Source organism: Lepidochelys kempii, chromosome 3, assembly GCF_965140265.1.
Source record: "Lepidochelys kempii isolate rLepKem1 chromosome 3, rLepKem1.hap2, whole genome shotgun sequence".
Taxonomy (NCBI): domain Eukaryota; kingdom Metazoa; phylum Chordata; order Testudines; family Cheloniidae; genus Lepidochelys; species Lepidochelys kempii.
The window spans coordinates 151,782,717-151,802,509 of NC_133258.1; the positions used below are offsets into that span (position 1 = coordinate 151,782,717).

The 19,793-nt window shown below is 42.3% G+C and overlaps 1 protein-coding gene across 3 annotated transcripts in view; it reads left to right on the forward strand.

The window, feature by feature from the left end:
- Positions 1 to 19,793, forward strand: part of DAAM2 (dishevelled associated activator of morphogenesis 2) — a 243,722-nt gene that overhangs the window by 70,220 nt on the left and 153,709 nt on the right. For all 3 annotated transcript variants that reach the window (XM_073338564.1, XM_073338566.1, XM_073338565.1), the window contains exon 2: positions 18,177 to 18,379. In XM_073338564.1, coding sequence (XP_073194665.1) covers positions 18,206 to 18,379 — 174 coding nt within the window. In that variant the 5' untranslated portion in view covers positions 18,177 to 18,205. The remainder of the gene's footprint in view (positions 1 to 18,176; positions 18,380 to 19,793) is intronic.

Below are 19,793 nucleotides of genomic sequence, written 5' to 3' on the forward strand. Positions count from 1 at the left end.
TGTATAAGGAGGGGACAAGTAATCTGTGTAGTTTAGACTCAGATGTACATTTCCCAGGTATTCCAGGGCTTGCTTTCCCCCTCCTCTGATCTTAGCAATGGGTTGTGTGCAGCACAGTATCTTTCAAAGGCAGCCATTGCTCATGCAAGCAGTGGCAGATTTTTGCCAGACAACACAATTTCTTTTCAGACCCTCCTAATCAGCACCAATGTCATTCTGAACACCCTCCCCATAGACTAAGGGCATGGCTCACCGACTAGTGTAACCACATAACCATTCTCACTGGCCCCAAAACCCAAGGATACCAGTCCAGTGGCTGTAACCAGTTCCTCAGTGTTGGTCTGTAATTTTCTGCCCCTGGAAGTATCAGAGCAGCCAGAAAATATATTTTATCTGGATACTACTTAAAAATGCACACAGAAAACAACCAGCAATCCATCAGGCAGGACTTACTTCAGCCATCCATTCTTCATGAAGACACATTAGGTTAAAAGTTCAACATTTTCACCAAGTTGCTGGCTCAAAGTGCAAACCTACTTACGTAATGTTGAGGTTTCAGGGCATTGACCCCAGATTAGCCCTTGTCAAAATGCTAAAAGAAAATAAAAATGCTGGAATAAAATACTGTTTGACCTCTTCTTAATTTCACTTTTTAAAGTGAATGTAATGCTGGTGCCAAATTGACAGCCCTGCAGTCTGTAGTCCTCCATTTTATCTTGAAACAGGTATAGTGTGGGTGGTACCTCACCCTGTCACTGTGTCTCAGCTTTGATTTAGAGGAACCATAGCTAGGACCAAGAGAAATTCAGAGTCTCAAGACATGTTCAGCTTTCAGAAGGGTAGCCGTATTAGTCTGTATCAGTAAAAAAAAAACAAGGAGTCCTTATGCCACCTTGGAGACTAACAAATTTATTTGGGCATAAGCTTTTGTGGGATATAACCCATTCATCAGATGCATGGAGTGGAAAATACAGTAAGCGGGTATAAATAAACAGCATGTGAAAAGATTGGAGTTGCCTTATCAAGTGGGGGGTCAGTGCTAACAAGGCCAATTCAGTCAAAGTGGATGTGGCCCATTCCCAACAGTTGACAAGAAGAGGTGAATATCAACAAAGGGAAAATTATTTTTTTGTCGTGATCCAGCCACTCCCGGTCTTTATTCAGGCCTAATTTGATGGTGTCAAGTTTGCAAATTAATTCCAGTTCTGCAGTTTCTTGTTGAAGTCTGTTTTTTAAGGTTTATTTATTGAAGAATGGCCACTTTTAAGTCTCTTGAGTGTCCAGGGAGATTGAAGCGCTCTCCTACTGGTTTCTGAATGTTTCAGTTCTTGATGTCTGATTTGTGTCTGTTTTTTATGTTCAGTTCTTGGTGCATTCGGCTCAGACTTCCCATGACTGCCAAGTAGTATCATTCATGCTAATGGATTTTTTTAGAGTATGTATTTGTGTGCTAAGAATTCAACTGAGACCCACCAACTTCTTAGACTTAGGGTATGTCTACATTGCAATTAAATACCCGCAGCAGGCCTGTGTCAGCTGACTTGGTCCCTGACTGCAAGGCTGTTTAATTGTGGTGGAGATGTTAGGGCTCAGGCTGGAGCCCTGGGATCCTCCCTCCTCACAGGTTCTGAGAGCCCTGGCTCCAGCTCAAGCATGAATATATACACCACAGCTAAACAGATCCACTGCCCAAGCCCCATGAGCCCAAGTCAACTGACACAGGCCAGCCATGGGTGTTTGACTGCAGTGTAGACATGCTCTTAGTCCTGCAAATGGTCATCAGAAGCATATTCAGCCCTAAGTGGCTCCATAATGGGAAAGCAGTGGGGTCACAAATTGGCCCCATCTTTTCCACATGGCATTGCAGAATGCTAGCTATTAGGATACTGTACCAACCATACAAGGGAGATAGCAATTTAATCCTTGTTTACATTGGGGTCTTGCCCTGGCTACAACTATCAGGGTAGAAAGGCAAAACTGCTATTTGCACCAGGGGAGCATGCCTGTGCTTGAAATCAAGGTAGCCACCACTGGGGCAAATAGATTTTCCTGACTACACTGGAGAATGAACTAGTGCAGCTACATGTGTGGCTGGCTATCAATGGCTGTAATTGGGGCAAATCTCCTGTGTAGACCAGTCTTTACTGAGCTGTTGGAGAAGTACTGATTCTGGATCTAGAATTAGAATGGGAATACAACACTGTCAAGCAAGGATAACGTATAAAGGGATGAAACATTCTTCTGATGATTGTCTGGAAAAGAGAAACAATTCACATGGAAGGGGTTGGAGTTTGGGAAGATATAACTGGAGCACTACTGTTTGTTTGTTTTGGAGCACATGGGCAATTCTTACAAAATGTTCCTTCTCCCAGCAAAAAGCACTAATTCCCTCAGTGGCTTATTTTTTCTGGAAGATTCAAGCACCCAGGATAGCAAATAGTCTTGATTCCCAAATCCCTTTGCAAAATAGTTCCATCACATCTGGAAATATTTGACAGTGCTAGCATGGAAAGATCGAGATGAATCAGACAAGACAGGGAGGCTCCTGGGAACAGGGCTCGGCTCATTCGTTCTTTAAAAGACCATGTTTGTTGGTGCTGGTGAAAGATCAGGATTGGCCAGCCTTGAGATGTACTTCCATTGGGCAGAAAGGAAGACAAACAGGGACAGCAGCATGGCAAGCTTCCACTCCACTGCACCCTGCCAGTTTTGCAGATCCATTCAATCTTTGGCTTCTCTCCTGAGATGGTTGGTTGGTGTTTGGTAGACAATACTGATCTGGGCCAGAACCAAACCAGTGAGATCAGTCGCCATTTGATATAATTGTAATTGCAGGTACATTTGTAAATGATACTACTGTAGACCTCCCATAGCTCACTTCTGTGGAAGTGGTTGAGTCCTATGTGTTTGGAGCTGAAGGATCAGGGCTCTACTCCTGGCTGCCCAGGGATGGGGGGGGTGTGTATGTGTGATTTATTCATTCAGCAATGTTGTCTTTAGCGCACACATTCATTATAGCAAGTGAAAGGCTTCATAACCCACTCTAGCCCTCTAGGGCCTGTTGTTTCCTTCACCCCTCTCTTTGGTAAAATTGCTTGACTGGGCATTATCGTGCCAGATGAAAGAGGTATAGGAAACTAGGGAAGCTGAGCAAAGCTAGATTACTTCAATTTGTGGCTTGGACCAGCCCGATTGAGTACCAAAGAGTTGCATTGAATTGCAAGCAAGTTGCATCCTTCTGGATGTCACAGCAAGATTGATTGAACTGTGGAGACTATCATGGCCATAATGTTACAATGTATTCTTTGGAGAGTCCTAAAAATAACATTCTGGGTAGATGATTGTTTGGGACTGTGCAAATGTCTGGGGATCAAGGAGAGGGTCTGAAGTGACTGCGTGGTGGAGTGGCTGGCCTTGCTTCTGATTGGCCCATTTTTTTCCTGGTGGGTGTTGGTGGTTTTTTTGGTAGACGGGTTCCCAGAGGCCTCCCCTAATCAGAGACTTACAAGAGAACAACAAAATGTGCCACGTAACCCAACTAGTAAAGATACTGCTGCCACATACAGTATGTGGTTGTGAAAACCATTCCATGAATTCCTTTATTTCACAAGATATAAAGCTCTCCATTTCCAGCCATTATATAAACTAATTTCACACGGAACTGGTGGACATGGCTAACCTCTGCCCCAAACAAACTCCTCATTGTAGGAGTGTGAACCCCGGTGTCCTGGCCGAATTCCAGCTTGGGTGATTATATTCTGGTGACCTGCCATTTTTTTTTAAAATTATTTGTGTAGCACCATAAGTCTACATGGCACTGTCCAGTAATTTAGCTGGGTTAAATATGTAACAAAGTCCCTCCCCTGGAGGACGTGCAACTTGAGAGCACCACTCCAGCTGGGACAATAGAGTGATGCAATAAAAACAGAACAAATGTAGAGTGGGGTGCAGCCTTCACAGATTGTGTTATGGGACAGGTGAGTTTTCAGAAGCTTCCTTTTTTTGAGAGAGAGTGTGGTGGAGTTTGAGGTGCGTTTAAGTGGGAACTAGAAGCTATTCTAGGCATAAGAGCTGGCAGGAAACAAATCAAGAAGGCTGGAGTGAGATGAGAGTTAAAAAGAGAGGTCCGAAAATAAGCTTGGTGAAACAAAGAATGGGACAAGGTTTAGGAGGAGCTGAGGGCTGTACTGGAGATCAGGGTGGCATTTTGGAGAACCTAAAAATGGAGAGAACTTGAATTTTATGTAAAGAAATGAGGTGACTGAAGAAGTGGGTAAACTGGATCTGAGTTGAGGGAAAGGAAAATGATCCTGGTAGCAGAGCAAGGACTTGGTATCCTTTCCAAATCTTCTATTTCTCTCTCATATCCAAGTTTGGATAACTGGAAAAGTGGTGGTGGTGATGACAGGTGAGGGGAAGGGAGAAGGCTAGGGAAGAATTTTGATGCTTCTCATTTGAAGGAATGCAATCCCATTGACTCTCACACATGTAAGTGACACCAGAATTTGATCCATAGACCTTGGGGTGGTGCCAGAACATGCATTTTTTTATGAGAATACAAGATTTGGTTGATAAAGGTAATAGTATTGACATAACACACTTAGACTTCTGTAAGGTGTTTGACTTGGTACTGCATGACATTTTGGATAAAAACTAGAAGATAAAATTAAACTGCACACACTAAATGGATTAAAAACTGGCTAATGGCTAGGTCTCAAAATGTAATTGTAAATGGGGAATCATTAAGTGGGAGTTTTTTCCAGTGGGGTCCCACAGGGATTTGTTCTTAGCCCTACTCTAACATTTTTATCAATGACTGGAAGAAAACTCAAAATCATCACTGATAGTTTGCAGATGACACACAAATTGGGGGAGTGGTAAATTACGAAGAGGACAGGTCACTGATTCAGGGCAATCTGGATCGCTTGGTAAACTGGGCACATGTAAATAATGTGTTTTTTATATACCTAAATGTGAACGTACATCTAGGAACAGACTGTAGGCCATACTTAGAGTCCTTCATCCTGTCCTGGGAAGCAGTGAGTGAAAAGATTTGGGGGTTGTGGTGGATAATCAGCTGAACATGAGCTCTCCAGTGTGACATGGGCCAAAAAAGCTAATGCAATCCTGGGATGCAAAAAATAGGGGTAGAGGGGTTTATTTTACCTCTATATTTGCCACTTGTGTGACTACTGCTGGAATACTTTGTCCATTTCTGGTGCTCACAATTCAAGAAGGATGTTGGTAAATTGGAGAGGGCTCAGAAAGACCTATGAGATTGACTAAAGAATTGGAAAACTTGCCTCATAGTGATGATGAATGCAAAGAGCTCAATCTATTTAGCTTAACAAAGAGAAAATTTAAGGGATAATTTGATTACAGCCTATAAATATCTACATGGGGAACAAATATTTAATAATGGACTCTTCTTTAACAGAGAAAGATACAACAATGCAATGGCTGGAAGTTGAAGCTAGACAAATTCAGACTGGAAATAAGGTGGACGTTTTTAGAAGTGAGCACAATTAACCCTTGAAACAATGTACCAAGGGTCGTGGTGGCTTCTCCATCGCTGGCAATTTGTAAATCAAGATTGAATGCTTTTCTAAAAGCTATGCTCTGGGAATTATTTTTGGGGAAGTTCTATAGCCTGTGTGATATAGGAGGTTAGACTAGATGTTCACAATGGTCTCATCTGGCCTTGGAATCTATGAATCTACACAGACATGCAATAATTTAGGATGGGAACAGAAACCATTTCATGTCCAGTTATAACTACAAGAGGACACTTAGGTCTCTGTCCAAACCTGCTGTTCAGTCTAATACTTCTTCCTTCCTCCAACCCTAATCTCTGATACTCAGTGTGTGTCTACACTGGAGCTGGAAGATGTAATTTCCAGCTTGAATAGACATACCTGCACTGATCAGATTGAGCTAGACCAGTAAAAATAAAAATATAGCTACAATGGCATAAGCAGTGGGTCTGGTTAGCTGTCCTGAGTATGATCCTGTGAAAGACACCAGGTACATACTTTGTTTGCGGGGGGGGGGGGCTGATGCTCATGCCACCGTAGCTAGTTTTGGCGCTCTAGCATGTCCACTTGAACTGTTAATGATACTTTCCAGCACTGGTGTAGACATACTGTGAAACACTAAGGTGATGAGGACCATTTCTCTACCTGGGTAAGTGGACAGGTACATTTCCTCGTAGTAGTTTTGTTGTTGTGGATTAAATTAGCTGTAATTTGCATCTGTTGAAGTCCATGGAATTGCATGTTGGAACTGAGAGCAGGATCTGGCTCAGTAGATCCAAGATTGAGCTTGTAGGTGTAGATGAACTCAGTAGTTTGTGAATGACCCATAGGTTGCATAGTGTCAAGTATAAATAATGAATACATTTGTAAAATTAAAATTCACCAATAGAGAAGATTTAATTCCTTAGATGAATTGTTCACCCAGCTCTGCCTGTGAGTAGAGGAAATATTATGGTCCATATTAGATGAGGAACCAAGGCACAGGGAGGAGAGTTTTCCAAGGCCACAGAGAATCCTTGGCAGAGTTGGATAGAGAACACAGGAATCCTGACTCTCTGCTTTAACCACAACACCATTCTCTTCTCCCCTCCCCCCCTTTCATGTTCCTAAATCTAGATTTGTGTGTATTTTTTAATCTGTTTTTATGGCTGCATTCTGGATTGGTAATAAAGTCAACAGAAGAATGAGAATCCTGCATGTTTCGCTGACAAAGCGCGAGAGATTTTTTCCGGACAATATCTTTCGGAATGTCTTGCAACTCTTTGTGTCTCATCTTAGTTGATGAGCTGGCTTTGGGACAGACATAAAACAGCATTGGATTTGTGGGCATTGAAAGCCTAATGTCTGATCATTAGCAGTCACCACATTTTTAGTATCCTTTGTAAACTTTGATTTATTCCTAATTAGTAGTTTAATGATCTGGAATAAAACCAAAATGAAATCTTTGATGTTTGAGCTTCCAGGGCAGTAAAAATAACTTAATTTAGCCTGTGAATGACACCATGAGTGATCAAATTAAAGACTTCAGTTGGATAAAATAACTAAAGCAAACAGGCATTACAGTATAGCCATACACTGCATTGATACTCATGCTCTAAGATGAAATGATGAAATCCAGGGGTGATCAGTCCCTGAATTGGAAGTTCGGGTATAATCCTTTCTCTAACAGGACATTGATGGTGAGTGGGTGCACCTAATCTAAAATTAGCATGCTACCTTTTTTATAATCAATTATAAGACTCCTTAATTAACATTACATCCATCTTTGGCCATATCTATATTTCCACTACCACAATTAAATATTTTCTGCTTTATCATTGACTATTTAACATCAAGCATCTTAATTTACATCTACATTAACTATCAATATAGATGGGATTTTTCCAAAATATTAACATATTTAAAACACTTGTAAAACCAGTTATTCCCTGGTCATATTGTAAACATGTTTTGCTGTTATGCCCTAACTTATCTCTAATTTGCTTCTGAATTCTTTCTTCATTCACATTTTACCAGGACTCACTTGACTCTTGATTGTCAGGCCTATTTTTAGGAAATAGATTTTGGGGACCTACTTACATTTCAACACATTTCTGTATAATGTAAACTAGCATCTCTATAGGCTGCCCCTTGCAGAATTAAAAATAAACAGATTTTTTTATACACTCTGGATGATGTAGTTCCATATTTATATGCAACTCTGCATATCCCTCAGCAGCTCTTGACCCTCCTTGCCCAGGCAATATCTTGTCAGGCTTAAATTTCATAGCCTACCCAGTAACGTAAAATGTAATCTCTGGCTGTGAGAAGTTACAGGTGCCATGGGATCTCTGACATTCTCAACGATCTGCATCTTAATAGAAAAATTCATCACTGAAAAATTGTTGAAGAGAAGAGTGAGTGAGTTTGCTTATGAAGGAATCCCACAAAACATATACAGCAGAGCTGGTCTAAGGGTTTGGGTGGGTGGGCTGGTTGGCTGGCTTCTCTTTCCACTGGGAGAGTCTAACTTATTTTGGTGGGGAGGGGAAATCAATGATTCAGCTTAAAATGTAACACTTCTGCAGTATGTTCAGAGCGAAGGTTTGGTCTCTGGTGGTATAGCTAGCTGTAGGTCCTGCAGACCAGCTTAGGAAATGCATCTCTGCTGCTGTAATGAACATCCTTTGCTTTTCAATATTTTTCAAAGAAGTTTCACTCTTTTTCTTTCCCCCATCCTCCAAAATTTCACACGTTAACTGTGTTGTGTGAAGTAGTATTTATTTCCTTGTTTGTTTTAAACCTGCTGCCTGTTAATTTCATTGAGTGACCCCTGGTTCTTGTGTTATGTGAAGGAGTAAATTACACTTCCTTTTTCACTTTCTCATAATAGTCGTCATTTTATAGACTTCGATCATATCCGCCCCTTAGTTGTCTTTTCCAAACTGAACAGTCAGTCTTAATCTCCCCTCATACGGAAGCTGTTCCATATCTCTAATGGCTGCTCTGTACCTTTTCCAATTCTAGCAGATCTTTATTTTAGATGGGACAACGAGAACTGCACACAATATTCATGTGGGTGTACCATGGATTTATATAATGGCATTGATATTTTCTTTTATTTATCCCTTTCCTAATGGTTCCTAACATGGTTAGCTTTTTTTGACAAGCGCTGCCCATTGAGTGGATGTTTTCAAAGAACTATTCACAATGACTCCAAGATCTGAGTGTTGACAGCTAATTTAGACCCCAGCGTTTTGTATGTATAGTTGGGATTATGTTTTCCATTGTGCGTTACTTTGCATTTATCAAGATTTGAATTGCATCTCCCATTTTGTTGCCCAGTCACCCAGTTTTATGAGATCCCTTAGTAATTCTTCAGTCGGCTTCGGACTTAACTATCTTGATCAACTTTATATTATCTGCAAATTTTTGTCATCTCCCCGTTTACCCTTATTTCCAGATCACTTATGACTATGTTGAACAATGCTGGTCCCAGCCCAGATCCCTGGGGACCCTGCTATTTTCTTCTCTCCATTCTGAAAACTGATCATTTATTCCTACCCTCTGTTTCCTGTCTTTTAACCAGTTACTAATCCATGAGAACCTTCTTTCTTCTCCCATGACCGCTTACTTTGATTAAGAGCCTTTGGTGAGGAAACCTTGTCGAGGCTTTCTAAAAGTCCAAGTACACTATGTCTACTGAATCACCCTTGTCCACATGCTTGTTGACCCTATCAAAGAGTTCTAGTAGATTGGTGAGGCATAACTTCTCTTTACTAAAACCATATTGACTCTTCCCCGACAAATCCATGTTCACTTATGTGTCTGGTAATTGTTTTTATGTTTTTTGGTTTTTTTTAAATATAGTTTCAACCAATTTTCCTGGTACTGAAGTTAGGCTTACCAGCCTATAATTGTCAGGATCACTTCTGAAACCCTTTTTTAAAAATTGGCGTCATTAGCTATCCTTTAGCCATCTGGTATGAAAGTGGGTTTAAGTGATAGGTTACATACCATAGTTAGTTTTACAATTTCATATTTGAGTTCCTTCTGAACTCTTAGGTGAATACCATCTGGTCTTGGGGATTTATTACTGTTTAGTACATCAATTTGTTCCAAAACCACCTCTATTGACCCCTCAATCTGGGACAGTTCCTCAGATTTGTTACCTAAAAAGAATAGCTCAGGTATGGGAATCTCTCACAGCCTTTGCAGTGCTAGCAGCTTAACAAAGAATTCTCTTTTACGTTAATCAGAACTGAGCTGTCTGACAGAACAGTGCGGGCAAAGACATGATGATGAGCCTCTTGCACATCTCAACTGCTGAGACAGCACATGGCTTTGTTTGTGACTTTTCATACAGAGTGAGCACAGGTTGTTTAGGACCTTTTGCATGTGAGACATAATTTCTGAGAAAAAGGATGTTTTGTCTCCCTTCCTCCCAGCAGAATGAAGAGGGGATTTAGAAGCTGCCCTTGCAGGCAGTTGGCGTGTGTCTCGTCACACATGTGGCTAATCCATCTGATAAATCTTGGGGAAATTGCATTAGGTTAATTGTGTTTGGTAACTGAGCCAAGTGGATTAGAAATGAACATGTACTCCCTGTCAGAGGAAGAGGACACTGTTATAATTAGATCTCAGGCAAGGATCTGGACCCCAGCTCCCAACCTGGGCCGAACCACAGACTGGGCTGTGGGGTGAAAACAAGGACTGAAGTTAACATCTCAAATGACAGTGAGCTGTTCTGTGCTGTAGAAAAGGCCAGGACTGCACACTGAAGAACAGGAGGGAGGGGTGTTTCATGTGATAGTGGGACTCCTCTAGGGAGAAATTTCCCATTGATTCTCAATACAACTGTCTAGAAGTAGATAACAGCAAATGTTTAGTATTTTTATAGCACTTTCCATACAAGAATCTCAAAGGGTATAGAATCATTAAGCTGTACAAGAAGATAGTTTTCACTCAGTATGTTGCAAACTTGAAAATTTTGGTTTCCATAGATTTAGAGAGAGAGCAATTTTTTGTTTTAATTTTTTTTGCCAAACTTTTTAGCAATCATTTTCAGTGAGAAAAGTGTGGATGTGGATGTGGATGTGGATGCGGGGTGGGAGGAGAGATTATTTCCTTCTATTTTGCCCCATCATCCGCCCCTTTTTCCTCATTTACTCCCACTTTTCCAATTTGGCTTTGAAAAAGGGAAAGAGTAAAAGGGAAAAACAATCATTTTTGGAGATTTTTATTAAATACCCAGGGGAAAAAAAACAATTTTTTGTTTCTGTAAAAGGGCCATTTTAAATCATTTTTAAACCAGCTGTAACCGTAAAAAAAAAATTTAAGGGTCCCAGTACCCTCTGATTGGCAAGCCCGGGTGTGAGAGAGGCCATACTCCTATTCACACACCACCTCTGCCTGATTCATTTTATAAAATACTTTGTGTGTTTCACTCTAATCCCCAGTAATCTATATTTTAAAACCCTCCAGACATCTCCTCTGTCTACAGTTAGTGTTATAACATGTAGGTGGCATTTCGTACCTCTGAGTCAGCGTGGAACTCCAGCATGGGGCTGGGATGTAGACCTGGAAAATGCGACTGCTCTCAGTATAGGTTATGGGATGGAGTGCAGTGCTGGAAAGCTTTTACTGCTAAAAGTTTGGAATAACCACATTACTCATGTGAGCGCTATAGGCCTTCCCTGACAAATGGCAATAAAAGTTTTATAGCTGTGCTGAGTGGTCTCAAGCCCAGCTCCTCATGAACAGGTGTCTGTACCTCAAAAAACAGCATGAGAATGGTTATTAACTACCTCCTTGGTCGGCAGAGAAGGCTGGGAGATTGACTTCTTATTGCCTAAGGGTGGCCACTGCAGATAAGAGTTGAGATGTATTGATATCTCAGCATGTGAAAGCTTGTACAGCTAGTCCCTGGGCTGAACCTCCCCAGTAGATCTGTCACCACAGCTGTCTGTCTAGCACTGACTTCAGTTGCTAGAGATGTTATCTTCTAGATGAGAGAGAGCTGAAATCCTGACCACTGCTGGCTCTATAGATCCCACAAGCACATACCATCCATTACAGCTTTGGCATGGATAGCAAGGGGACGTGGGCATTCCACAAGTGCAATACATGGCACCCCTTGCCAGGGCTTGTGCCTTTTCCTCTCAGCTGCATGAAAAAAGTAGCCAATGCCCTCGGACAGGGAAGGGAGATGTGGATAGGATAATCCAGGTGGCAGAATGTGCGGGCACATAAACTGCATCAAGCATCCAATGCTACAAGCTGATTATGTGTGTTCCATACAGGATATCCCTGAAGTGCTGTTGGATCGACAACACTATGTGTTAGTTTCACTGAGCAACTGACACCACAAGTCACTTTTCTTGCCCGTGTGCTCGGTCTCCACGAAAGCACAAGGCAGCCTTGTTCTGGCAGACAAACAGGATAAAGGGTCCTGGGGCAGGTTAGGACAAATGTACAGCGATAGCATCCGGGACAAAAATCAGCTGTGTTGCAGCTGATCTGGCATTAGCGGCTCAGTTCACCTGCCTTTGCTCCTATCCCCTTCCTTGTCCCCAGAGAAGCCTGACTTTGCAAAGGGCTTTAATTTACTCTCAAAATACAGTTTATTCTGCAGATTAAGTGGAAAAAATGAAGCCCTTAAAAAAAACACAAATAAACCCCTGAGCTGTCAAACAACAAGTCCCTTAAAAGGGCAAAATATGCAGCTTTCGATGGACTGCACAGATCTATCCTTTCAGACTGCTGGCAGGAGACTTCCTGTTTGGATGGGGTGCTCACAATGCGGGGGGGTGTTTGAGATCAGTCATTTCCCATCCCTTCCTCCTCTTCCAAACCCTTCTCCCCTTCCATCCCAGCACCTCAAGCCCCTCATGCTTGGGTCCTGTCAAGACTAGATCTGGCAGTTAAAACGTAAACTAAAAGGGTCTGTGTGTGTTGTGAACAATCCCTCCTCTCCCCAGCAGGAGATAACCCCTTGATTCATGAAACAGCCCCAAAGTACTTATCTATTTAAAAAAGTGATGGGAAAAGTGGCCCTGCTGAATTATTGCTGTCTGTGAAGGCACTCGTCTGTGCCCTTACCTGTCTGATTACGGGACTGTGAAGCGCTGATTTCTCTGAGCTTGCTTTAATATTGATTTTTTTTTTGTGTTTTATCAGAATGAGTTTTTGATCCTTTCACAGCCTGCAGATGAATTCTCCTTCATGCACACTTTTTGCAGGGTATGCTTTATAGTACTTAATGAGCATAAGCAAGTAAGCCACAGCAGTGAGAGAAGGAGAAATCAAGCAAGAGGCGGTGTCCTATGCTGACAGCTGAGCTTTATTGATGATTCTCATTGCTGAGAAGTGGGGGAGCTTGTGTGATGAGTTTCCTTCGCCTCCAGATAGTTGCCTTCTCAGTAAGCTTCATTTCTGCTGCACCTTGTACATATTTCCCCCCAGAAGTGGAAAAGGTGAAACCCCAGTTGAGACTTTTTCTGATGAAATTCCTGGCCTGACTGAAAGCAAGCAGTTTTATCATGAGCCTATTGTCATATGATTTCCAGCCCAATTATACTGACTCAAACAAATTTCCAAACCTTTTTGAAGTTTTGCCCCATCAGTATTTCTCACTCAGGGCATAGTGAAGTTTGACACCATTTTTCCACCATGATGCATCTTCATCATTTTAGTCGCAAAAAAGCGTGTGCTGGGTTAGATGAAGAAATGTTGTCCTTTGAAACAGCAAAGTCTTGTGAGAACATGAAAACTTGCAAAGTGGGAAAAAATGCTGTTTGCTCAGCTTAGTCATTCACTCTTTTCAGCTCTGTCTGACTCTCAATGGACATTGACAGGGAATTTAAATTGGAAGTTTTTGCTGGTTGAGTTGTACGGAACTTGATTCTTTGGTTTCTATCAAACCTTTTCATTTGATTCACATGGAGTTGCACCCTCCAGTTTCATTTTACATTTCAGGTTTGAAAAGCCCAAATATCCAAGGGGGAAGAAGGGGGTAAAACCCCAAAACTAAAATGAAACACTTCATTTTGTGTTGATATTTTAAATCAGTCCCTCATGTGCTTGGAAGGTTTTTTCGAATCTGATGAGAACTTTTGACAAATAGGCTGAGTTTTGAGTTTATCAAAACCCAAAATCCGATATAGTGCAATGAGTGTAGGTCTAGTGTTCGTAGCAAAGTTTAGCACAGTTCAGTTTGCTGCTTCATGATTCTCACAATTTACTTTCTCATCCCACTCAGGAACTCACAATCTAAGATCACCCTACCATAAGAATCTGAATACCTCCAGACCATAGATTCTGAACCAGGCACAGTAGGCAGAAACAGATTAAAGGCCTCCGTTCTTAGGGCCCTACCAAATACATGGTCCATTTTGGTCAATTTCACGGTCCTAGGATTTAAAAAATTATAACTTCCATGATTTCAGCTATTTAAATCTGAAATATCACGGTGTTGTAATTGTAGGGGTCTTGACCCAAAAAGGAGTTTGGGGGGAGGGGAGATTGTGGGTACTGCTGCCCTTACTTCTGCACTGCTGCTGGGGGTGGTGCTGCCGTCAGAGCTGGGCAACTGGAAAGCGGCAGCTGCTGGCCAGGATCCCGGCTCTGAAGGCAGTGCAGACCCACCTCCAAAATAAACTTGCCAACCCCCTGCAACTCCCTTTTGGGTCAGGACCCTTAATTTGAGAAACCCTGGTCTCCCCCATGAAATCTGTATAGAAAAGGGTAAAAGCACACAGAAGGCCAGATTTCACGGTCCGTGATGTGTTTTTCCTGGCCATGAATTTGGTAGGGCCCTACTCATTATCCTGAGGAGCTTTCTGATCAGTGTGTGGGCTACTAAACATTTCCTGATGGGCAAGGTCTGTTTCTTCTCTGAATATATATGGCTCTCTTTCAGACATCAGAGATGTTCTTTTGTGTGAGGGTAAGATGTCTTGAATTGCTCCTGTTAATACATCACTTTTCTGAATGCATCCAATGAAGTGAGCTGTAGCTCACGAAAGCTTATGGTCAAATAAATTGGTTAGTCTCTAAGGTGCTACACGTACTCCTTTTTCTTTTTTCTGAGCAGTGATTCCTGGTGCCCATCTTATTCTTTTACCCAGACAATCTGTATCCTTTCATAACAAATTTACTGTCCTGGAAACTCTCTCCACTAAAGGTAGACAGGCTCCTAAGCTACGAAGACCTGTCTGATTCTGTTAAACAGTTGTCTCTAACAAAGACCTCAGGGGGCTCACCAGACCACCTCCCCACTCTTCTTTATTCCTTATATTTTACAGTGGGAGTGAGTGTTTTTCTCCAGGATAAGAATCAGTCCAAGATTCAGGTCAGATCCTCTATTATACTAGGTTTCAGAGTAACAGCTGTGTTAGTCTGTATTCGCAAAAAGAAAAGGAGTACTTGTGGCACCTTAGAGACTAATCAATTTATTTGAGCATAAGCTTTCGTGAGCTACAGCTCACCGATGAAGTGAGCTGTAGCTCACAAAAGCTTATGCTCAAATAAATTGGTTAGTCTCTAAGGTGCCACAAGTACTCCTTTTCTATTATACTAGGACCCTTTAAACTATTCTGTCAGTGGAAAGTGGCCTGAAAGTGGCCATAAATAAAGTTAATGCTCACATTAAGGCCTCTTTCATTTACACAAAGATCACATTACACCACTCTAGCAATGTAAAGTCCAGGTTATTGTACTGTGATCTGTTTTTAAGCATTTCAAACCCATGTGCCTGATATGTGAGTCAGCGCCAGGTGTGTATATTGGCCTGTGTAAAAGCACTCAGCAGCAAAGTGGTTACACCAGTGCTTCCCAAGTTCTGGCATGCACATCACCTGGTACCTTCAACTTGTGTGTCTGGGACTGTAGCCTTCTTTACTTCAATAAGCTTGTTTTCTGGGCCCTTGTGTGATCAGGGCCAATCTCCCACTGTAACCCACGGTGGAGTCAGGATTCTCCAAATCTCAGCATCTTTGGTAAGCAGCCAAAACCCCTGTTTCAGGTTAGAATGTGCACAAGTGAATGGATGCAAATGTTGGCTGTTATAACACAGGGATTAGTCCAATAAACAGACGTGTTTAGGAACAAGACAAAACAAAACCATTCTGCAGCAAGCCAGCAGTGGTCAGAGATTAATTCCATTAGATGAGAGGAGCTGCGGGCTATTAGTTTTACTATAGGATAGTACGGGGGATCAGATGTTTTCATTACAGGGCAGCATGACTCCAAGCTCCCTGAGGTGTCTGCATAGTATCTAGGAGCAAATTCTTGCAGCGAATCAGATATGTAGGGCTCATAAGGATCATAAATCTTTGCTTTTGATTTCTCCAGGACAATACCTCAGACTGCTGACCCCACCTGTCTGTCTTCTGGAAGGAACATGGGGTAGAGAGGGGAGGTTACCAAATAGTGCTGATTAGCTTGACTCCTCCCACTCCTTTTTACTGTTGTGAACTGTGCTTATTCTGTGGACCCTTCCTACACAGCTTAATGAGGAAGGAGTTATGTCAATATGCCAGGTAGAAGACAGTATAATATTATGCTGAGTTAAACCACAAGTATATAGAAGGGGAAATAAATACAGATATTTCCCATGACTGTTAATGTCACAGTTACTCTTCCTTGTTTCCTCATCAGTGAGTGAATGATTCTGATGGAACTTGCTGAATTGATGGCCCCAGAGCTGTTGGAGACTGGAGTCCCCTATCTATCTCCAGAGCAGATTTAGCGTGGGCAGCAGTACTGCAAGCTTCCCTCACATACTAATATGCCTCCATCCAGACCAAGAGGGACCCACTCTGACAAACAAACCAAAATTTTTTTTAAAAAAATCCACTAATAGGGTTGTCAAGATTCCTTCCCCACTCTGAACTCTAGGGTACAGATGTGGGAACCTGCATAAAACCCCCCTAAGCTTATTTTTACCAGCTTAGGTTAAAACTTCCCCAAGGTACAAACTATTTTACCTTTTGCCCTTGTACTTTATTGCTGCCACCACCAAGCGTCTAACAGATAGATATATAACCGGGAAAGAGCCCACGTGGAAACATCTTCTCCCCACCCCCCCAAATCCTGCCCAAACCCTACACCCCCTTTCCTGGGGAAGGCTTGATAAAAATCTTCACCAATTTGTACAGGTGAACACAGACCCAAAAGCCTGGATCTTAAGAACAATGAAAAAGCAATCAGGTTCTTAAAAGAAGAATTTTAATAGAAGAAAAAGTAAAAGAATCACCTCTGTAAAATCAGGATGGTAAATACCTTGTAGGGTAATCAGATTCAAAACATAGAGAATCCCTCTAGGCAAAACCTTAAGTTACAAAAAAGACACACAAACAGGAATCTACATTCCATTCAGCACAATTTATTTTATCAGCCATTTAAAGAAAACCGAATCTAATGCATATCTAACTAGATTACTTACTTAAGTTCTAGGACTCCATTTCTTTTCTGTTCCTGGCAAAAGCATCACACAGACAGAGAAAGCCTTTGTTCTCCCCCAGCTTTGAAAATATCTTGTCTTTTCATTGGTCATTTTGGTCAGGTGCCAGCAGGGTTATCCTAGCTTCTTAACCCTTTACAGGTGAAAGGGTTTTTCCTCTGGCCAGGAGGGATTTTAAAGGTGTTTACCCTTCCCTTTATATTTATGACAAGGGTTTTGGCCAAAAACTATTGGAAAATTCTGAAAGCATGAGCATTTTTAACTTTGAAAAAAGGCCAGTTTTGTGTGTGTGTTGCGGGGGGGGGGGGTGTTTAAAAAAAAAAACACTCCACGTGGAATGAAACATTTTGTGTAGTTCTAGTTACAATTTTGTTGAAGTCTCTCCCAGTATTGCCCTGCTAAAGTAGCAGTTCTCGAACAGGAGTTCTATGCAGAGTCGCCTTTGTCACTGTGGGGGAGGGTGCAGCAGTCTTTAAGCGGTGATTCTGCCTGATTTTGTACCCCCGCCCGCTCCAGAACTCTCAAGGTTTCCAGAGGGGTTTTTTTTTTTAAGCCACCAAAACTAAAAGAACTCCCGTAAGTCCTTTTGCTGTATCCTGTGCTCCTGGTTAGCTAGCCTGCATTGTCCCCTGCTGTTTCAACTGCTTCAGTATTCTTTGGCACTTCCTGTCCTAAACTGTTGTGCAATATTGTGATCTGCTCTTTCCATGTCCTCCATCACTGGTGTCTGCTTGTGGGGTAAAAACTGTTCCATTCTGTTCCAGAGGGGTTTGTGTCAGCTGTGGGTGAATTGAGCAGGGGGCTCTGTGTGTGTGTAAGAAAGAGTTTGAATGGGATTTTCCAAAGGGCTTATCGTTGGCCTAACGCCTCTCTCACTCAAGTCAGTGTTAAAGCTCCCACCGACTTTGATTGGAGCAGACTTAAATCAATACTGACTGCTTTGAAAGTCCCAGCCTAGCTCTGTCAAACCTTTTGGATGCAAGATGCTATATAGCTATGGAAGGTGGTGGTGGTAAGGGTGATGTATTAAACCTTGACTAACCAGTCCATCAAGATGGCTCCGTTTTTATTTTGCTCCTTAGCATGACAGATCAGTCTGTTCTCTGCCTGTTGCACTGATGGCAATGATAACCACAAATAACCTGTGCTGGATGGTGTAGATTGTCATTTAACGACTTCTCTTCCTGTCTTCTCTGCAGATCATGATCAGTAGATAGCATCTCACACCATGACCATGGCTCCCCGGAAAAGGAATCGTCATGCTTTTGGGTTTCTTTGCTGCTTCGGGGGAAGCGACCTCCCTGAAATCAACCTCAAAGATAATAACCCCCTCCAGTTCCTGGAGTTCTCTGTCCCAATCCCACCAGCGGAGGAGCTCAATGCTAGGTTCTCCGAACTTGTGGTGAGTTTCTGCCATGGACCTTATGTTTTACAGGGTGTGGGAGAGATTTCCTGTGGGGTGATGTAAGCTCTTTGGGGCAGGGACTCCTTTTGTTCTGTGTTTTGTGTGGCACCTAACACAATGGGGTCCAGGCCCATGACTGGGGCTCTAAAGTGCTGTGATGATACAAACCACACATGATGATGATAAGGAATCATAGACTTGTTGGGAGCTGGGAAAAACCTCCAGTGAGTTATGTAAACCACTTCCCTACATTGTGGTAGGGTTTAGTTAATCACCCTTGAATAGAAGGCTGTGTAACTGCTGCCTTGAATAGTTCTTTGCTAAGATTCCAAGGGAAAAGATGGACAATTACTTGGACACCAATAATATTTCAGGTATGAATGGGACTAAATTACTAATGACAGTGATTCTTTCTTACAGGGTTAGGCAGATAGTCAGATTTAGGGTTGGGAAGCAATTTCTCCCAGGGCATATTGGTAGGGTTATCATGGCATCAGTGCTTTGATTCCTGATCATTGCTCCAGAGATCAATTTCCTATGGCTGCCTTTGGAATAAAATGCGCTGTTCGAATACACCAGGAGATTTGGGGTTTTGACCTGTGTATGGAATGGAGATAGTACTTGTCAGTGATTTCCTGCTGGTGACAGATGAGAACCAAGTAACCACGGTGATTTTGTTGCATCTGTCAGCTACCTTTGATACCTTTGGCCATGAGGTAGTGTTGACACAGCTGTGGGTTTTAGCTGGAATGGAAGGAGTTGTTCCATGTTCAAAACAATAGGCAGTATTGAGCAATTTCTCAGTTGCTCCAAGGTTCCTCTAATGTAGTGTGCTAGAGGATTCCATTCTTCATGGCCACTCCTTTACCCTCCCCCTCCTGCTCAGCATGTATGTGAGGCCACTCGGGGGAGATGGAGACGATATGGATCATGGTGTAGGAAGAGGACACCCAGCTAGACCCATGCAATGCAGTTGACCAGTTTATTGGGTGTCTGGACTAGATTGGGGCTTAGCTAAGGGTGAGCTGTGTGACTACATATAAAACTTAGGTTATGCTGGTGGGGTGGGGGAAGTCAGTAGGACTGGCAAAGAAGATACCGGCTCCCTCAATTGGAGTTACATGCCTGATTGTCAAATAGTTGGTAAAAAGGATCTCCAGCTGCTTCAGGATGACCAAACAGCTGCAGTGGCCCAGATGTTTTTGCACCATATATGGTTAGTCAGAAGGTTGCAACCTTTTCCTTTGGATGTGGATATTGCCACACTGACCCAGGTCTTTCTCTGCTTGAGACTGGGTTACTATAATGTGCTCTATATGAGGTTACCCTTTAGTCTATTGGAAACTGCAGATGACACAGAATATGGAAGGCTGCTTGCCGATTGGTGTTTCTTATGGGGGAGCACATTACA